Source organism: Paramormyrops kingsleyae, chromosome 2, assembly GCF_048594095.1.
Source record: "Paramormyrops kingsleyae isolate MSU_618 chromosome 2, PKINGS_0.4, whole genome shotgun sequence".
NCBI lineage: Eukaryota > Metazoa > Chordata > Actinopteri > Osteoglossiformes > Mormyridae > Paramormyrops > Paramormyrops kingsleyae.
In genome coordinates this window covers 12,928,145-12,934,171 of record NC_132798.1, presented here as the reverse complement: position 1 = coordinate 12,934,171, position 6,027 = coordinate 12,928,145, and the positions used below count along the sequence as shown (strand labels likewise).

The 6,027-nt window shown below is 46.3% G+C and overlaps 1 protein-coding gene across 2 annotated transcripts; it reads right to left on the bottom strand.

The window, feature by feature from the left end:
* Window positions 1-434: 434 nt before the first annotated feature.
* Window positions 435-4,574, bottom strand: fzd10 (frizzled class receptor 10). 2 transcript variants are annotated; one of them, XM_023827034.2, is made up of 2 exons: window positions 4,451-4,574; window positions 435-4,193 (listed from the first exon to the last, which is right to left on the bottom strand). In XM_023827034.2, the coding sequence occupies exon 2, from the start codon at window positions 2,995-2,997 to the stop codon at window positions 1,219-1,221; it is 1,779 nt and encodes a 592-aa protein (XP_023682802.1). In that variant the 5' UTR covers window positions 2,998-4,193; window positions 4,451-4,574; the 3' UTR covers window positions 435-1,218. The 2 variants fall into 2 exon arrangements, with proteins under 2 accessions (XP_023682802.1, XP_023682803.1); XM_023827035.2 differs by having other exon boundaries at window positions 435-3,228; window positions 3,326-4,549.
* Window positions 4,575-6,027: the final 1,453 nt, after the last annotated feature.

Here is a 6,027-nt window from a genome sequence, read left to right as displayed (position 1 = left end):
TTCAGGGCATTTTCACGCTCAGCTAGTCACTATTTTTAGGATAACGTCGTGCCTGAAGCTGTTTACGGATTTGTGCTACATTTCCGTTCCTTGTTAAGAACATCAATTTCTCATGATCTATACGGGTGAAGCTGTTTAACAAAGCATCTTAAAGGTTAATGCCACATTTAAAAAAATGTCTTAAGTATGTAGTCCTGTGTTTTTTAAGGATTTTAAAAATATTTTACTCCAGTATTTCTTGTTATTGAAATAAATGCTCTTCTCGCTTTGTGTTACACGATACTGTCAGCTAGCAAACGGATTAATAATTACATTTAACTATATAAAAATATTCTTAAACTAATAGGACACGGATTGATATTTGCATTTGGCGCGTAAACAAGCAAAACAACAACAAAAACGGTCATTCAAGTATAAAACAGCGCATTCTTAAACACAGTTTAAAACTAGAATGTTTTATTTATTTTCTTTATAAAATAATGAACTTTTGCTTTAGAAATATATACAAATGTTTCATTGTGCTACAAAAGGCACAGGGAGAAAATAAAATACAAAAGGAGAGGAACTGGCCGTACAAATACGTTTTGCCATATATATAGTGCTTGTTGATTTATGGATGGCCGGAGATTCTTTTCTTCCCCACGGGTCGTCCATACACTTTCGGGTCCTTTTCAACTGCAGGCTTTTTCTAAGAATGAGTCCCAGCATGTATGACACTGACTTAATTTCCATTAAAAAGCCAAGGGACGCGTCACTAAAAGGCGTCCGATCTCACTGGGCCATTCTCCCGCACCGTTTGTGGGGTACTCTCATTGTCTTTTATCTGCCTCTACAGTACTCGTGTCTCGTTTTTTTTTATGTAACTAAGGAAAACATCTATTGCACGTCATTTAGCAACTCAGTGGCGCACAGAAGCTGTTCACCCCGTCATCCTGGTCTCAAAACTTTTTTTCCCCCACTGTAGTTTTTTTTTCACCCCGTCAATACCGTTTTCAGCGCTGATCTCAGTGCTTGACATAAATTGAAATGGGAAAAAAACGAGTGTTATGTGAACACATTGCATTTTCTTTGTCAATTAAGCTTGCATAAAAAAATAAATATAAACCTTTAACATTTCCTGTCCGCTGGCACTGCGGCTCATGAGTCTGGTTGGTGTTAAGTGTTCGTAGGAAAAGTAACAAGAGTTTGGGATCTGAGTCAGGGGAACATGCATGTCCCTCAGACGCAGGTCGGGGGGGATCCTGCAAGCTCATACTTGGTACTGTGGCTTTTTAGGGGGGGCTGAGGTTTGATGTAGCCTCCGCCACTGCCACCGGTAAACACACTGGCTGGCTTTCTCCTGGCACGCTTCTTCAGCTTCCTGCTGAAGACATTCTGCCAGGACTGCAGGGTTTTGGAGGTCCAGATCCACATGCCGCTGGTGATGCCCACCACTAACAGCATGAAGATCTTCACCATGAAGATCTCCATGGCTGGAATGGAGCTCTTCATGATGCAGGACTCGGGTTCCGAGCCTCCGTCCTCCACGCACTTCTGCTCCCGGGCCTTGATCTCCCAGTAGCTCATGTTGAGCCTCTCGTAGAAGTAGCAGGCGATGACGCAGGTGGCCGGCACGGTGTAGAGCACGGAGAAAACGCCAATGCGCACCATGAGCTTCTCCAGCTTGTCCGTGTTTTCGCCCTCTGTCTTCATGACCCTGCGGATGTGGAAGAGGGCCACGAAGCCAGAAAGCAGAAAGGACGTGCCGATAACCAAATAGCATGACAGAGGGATGAGCACAAAGCCCGTTAGGGCCTTCACGTCCATACTGCCCACGTAGCAGACCCCTGTGAGCTCGTCGCCGGCCACCTTCCTCATCACTAGGATCATGATGGTCTTCACTGCCGGTATGGCCCAGGCTGCCAGATGGAAATAGCTGCTGTTGGCCTCGATGGCCTCGTGGCCCCACTTCCTCCCCGCAGCCAGGAACCAGGTGAGCGTGAGGACCACCCACCACAGCGAGCTGGCCATGCCGAAGTAGTAGAGGATGAGGAAGACGATGGTGCAACCCGTGCTCTCCAGGCCCTCCTGGATGATGTACTGGACGCCGCTGTCACGGTCACAGGCGATGTTGTGCGCCCCCACGAACAGGCGGATGAGGTAACCCATGGAGTAAACGCAGTAGGACATGGACAGGAAGATGATTGGCCTCTCGGGGTAGCGGAAGCGCTGGGGGTCAACCAGGAAGGTGAGGACCGTGAAAGAACTGGACACGAAGCAGAGGATGGACCAGACAGACATCCAGACGAGGGAGAAGCGTTTGTCTGCCTGGCTCCAGTACACATCCACCTGGGGGTAGCAGCGAGGCGCACACGACTCGCTCTTCTGCACGTAGTGGAACTTGTCTGGGTTGCTGCATGTCCGGCGGCCACCGCTACCAGTGCCGGCTCCACCCCCACCATCCTTTAGCTGGAGCTCCTGGCCGCTGTTGGGCCGGTGGAGCCGGAAGTCCGGGGTCTGAGTGTGAGGGCCCTTGGGGGACTCGTCGGAGCCATTGCTGGGGGCCTCCATACACAGGTTGTTGGGGTCGTTCTTGCTGGGCAGCCGGGAACAATCGAGCGAGTCGGGCCAGCGGAAGCTGAACTGCTCCATGATGGGTGAGCAGCGCAGCCGGGCCTGCTCGCACATCACTTTGCAGGCGGGTATGGGCGTAGACACCTGCTCGGTGCACATGGGCGCGTACAGCGAGCACAGGAAGAAGCGCAGGTGGCCATGGCAGCCATACTCGATCAGCGGCGCAAACTCGTGCAGTTTTATGGCTGCCTCACCCTGGTCCATGTGCCCCATGAGGTTAGGCATCCGTGTCATGTTGTAGCCAATGTCCCTGCACAGGGGGATTTCGATGGGCTGGCACCGCCCGTCACTGGGGCGGTCAGGGTCCATGGAGCTGATGGCCGTGCAGCCGGCAATCACCAAGGTGAGGAGGCATAGCGATCTCGGTGCGGAGGGGAAAGGCATCCCGTCAGCTTTCTCTCATGTAGCACAGCGGCTCAAAACACAAACACAGCAATGTCCGCTTTTAAAATTATTACTATTATCCTCAGATATGCGTTGCGTTTCCTGCAGGCACAACAGTGTTCGTGTTCATCTATATGTCCCAGGAGAGCCACGGGGGGTTAAGGGCGAAAGAGATCAAACTCCCAAAACAGTCCATCAAAGTAGCGCAGCGTCCCCCTTTATTCGCCTTATCTGCAGCGATTGGTAAAAGCACATTAATTCCTGCGGGACTTTGGGAAAAAAAAAACGTTCATTCAGACCAGTTTCGTTTAAGAGATCATGCGCTTACCATGTGGGACCGAGAAGTGAGTGCTGCTCGGACATCCGAGCCCCACGCTGGGAAGGCACCGATAAAAGTCCCTCTCATCAGGCGGACGATCCGCTCCCCAGGCTGTAGCTTTGGTGCATGGGAGATCGGACTCCGAGGAGCGGCGGGGAAAACGGAGCCTGTCCCAGAGCAGCACGCAAAAACGGACGGAGACTTCTCTCTCCCCAAAATCCCGCTATGGTCATACAGCCAGAACGCTGGAAAGCGGTCTTACAAAAAATTATAAATAAAAAAAAAAACTAACAAAAGCTTGAAGTCTTTTAGATGTTTCAGCGATTTTTTTCTCCATCCCTCTATGCACGTCCGTTTCTTATATCTTTCTTAGATGTACTGCATTGGGAAACGTTAATTTGTCCCCGGTTACACTCCGCAAGACGACTCGTCGGTTGCGCTGCAGATCTGAGTCTGTCTTCGCTACCGTCCTGGACTAACCTGCCAAATGACCCTCCTTCAAAGACACCTCGTTTGCATAAGAAAGGTAAAACTGACACGGTGATTATTTTCAAATCGTGCGGAACAGCCCGCAGACCTCCTTAAAAAAAACTTACGGCTTTTTCTTCCCCCCTCATTGTTGATCGCGCTACTCATCGGCCATTTGTCCTCTTTTCCGACTTTTAAAGAAAAGTTTCCAGTGATCACCAAGTGTTAAACTTTAGCGTGTTTCACTCGCAGGTAGGAGCCAAATGTTGTCCAAGGCGGCCAAACGGACTCGGCGGCATTTCGGTGAAAGGCTGATTTATTTTCCCCCTCTGATTCAATTGTTGATTTTCACGGTCCGGGGGTAATAGAAAAAAAAAGTTTCTTGTTGGGATCCCCGTCTTTCCCACTTCTGTTTAATTATGACAGAACCAAATGAATGAAACGTGAGGTCAAAGTATTATGTATTTGAATGACATATTACTTACAATAAATTCATATTATAATTTTCGTGCAAATATAGGCTATAATGTGCATCATACATTTGAGATGTATGAGTTTCTGTAGACTAGACTGATTTCAAAACGACAGAGCGTGTTATGATATTGCTCATCGTGCGATCAATAAATCAAGTATTTTAAAAGCTTAAAAATTGTTAAATATTCAAACCTGATTTGCAGGAGAGTCTTTGAAGTGCTTCTGAGTGGGTAATTACACAGAATACTGCTTTGCCGATGTGTTTCATTCCCCGAGTCAAAAAAAGTCGGAAAAAATAACGCTAGGGCGGGGCAACATTATAAAAGAGCAATCTCTCGTCTAAGAGCGCTTGGGAGTTCGCCAGCTTAGTTTAAGCTCTTAGGATTTCCTTTTCTGTAAAATAAAAGCAGCAAAATTAGATCCTCATCCTGTCCTTTGATTTTTTTCCTTTTTTTACGCAGGGTTTTTTTTGCTGGCTGTATTGATGCACGCTTGAGATATATATATATATATTAGACTGGGATTAATATTTTCTGATATTTTATAAACGAAAATATTAAAAGCATATATATATATATATATATATATATATATGCTTTTAATATTTTCGTTTATAAAATATCAGAAAATATTAATCCCAGTCTAATTGCTAAGGCTGTTCCCTTTGCATACGCGTTTGTGGTGAATGGTTACATTCAATCAGCGGAGTCCCCTGTTAATTATCATTAAAAAAAAAACCGCTGTCTTCTGTCACGCGGCTGAAAATGTCACCCTTTCTTTTGAAACAGCGGATTCTTGTTTTAGACTCTCCCTGGGAGACTTACACACTCCTCAGCTGCGAGGAGTGACTCACCACGCGTATTTACCGTTTCTTCCAATATTAATCCGCTAAGCACTTTACATATATCACATTACTCTTCAAAGCTGCGATTTGTTCAGCCTGTAATTTCACCACAATTAAATCCGCCTAGAGTCGGTAGAGACACTATCGGCCCTTGCAGTTACACCGCACCAGGCACTCTGCCGCTGTGCCAATCCTGGAGGGTTAGGTGGGGGGTCGTTACCTGTTTGCAGCAGGGAATCCTAGACCCAGAATACTGTTTTGTGTTCATCCAACACAATATACAAAACCACGTGAATCTGAAACGTTTTGCAGTGTTAGTTGAACCAGACCCCAGACAGAAGGTTGTTGATTTGAATCCTGGCTGATCTTCTGTAAAATGACCTTTTGTAGAATGTCTAGCTGTGTAAAGGTTAAAATTATAATTATGGTCCATAAAGACTGTTAAATCAAGATTTTCAATTTGTGATGTTTTCATAATACCCCACAACCCCAACCAGGTTAAGAAATGAGAATGTTTATTGACTGATATTTCTTGAAAAGCAGCATAATCTGTGTGATTGTAGTAGACATGAATAAAATGTTTTGTTTTTCAAATGAGATGTTTTGTGGCATGTGTAATTAGTGGATGATTTGTATAACCCAGTACTCTAGGTTATATAACTGGTCATTTCAGTTCAGATGCACCTGCACTGAAGGCTAACTGATAAGGCCTCATCCGCTTGCTGCTGCTGTCAATACTTTCTCTGCCTTATACACCCCTGCCTCTTATACACCCCTGCCTCTTATACTTATACACCCCTGCCTCTTATACTTATTCACCCCTGCCTCTTATACACCCCTGCCTCTTATACACCCCTGCCTCTTATACTTATTCACCCCTGCCTCTTATACACCCCTGCCTCTTATACTTATTCACCCCTGCCTC

Bases quoted from the DNA above. Each gene is read 5' to 3' on its own strand.
- fzd10 (XM_023827034.2), bottom strand. From the start codon at position 2,997: ATGCCTTTCCCCTCCGCACCGAGATCGCTATGCCTCCTCACCTTGGTG.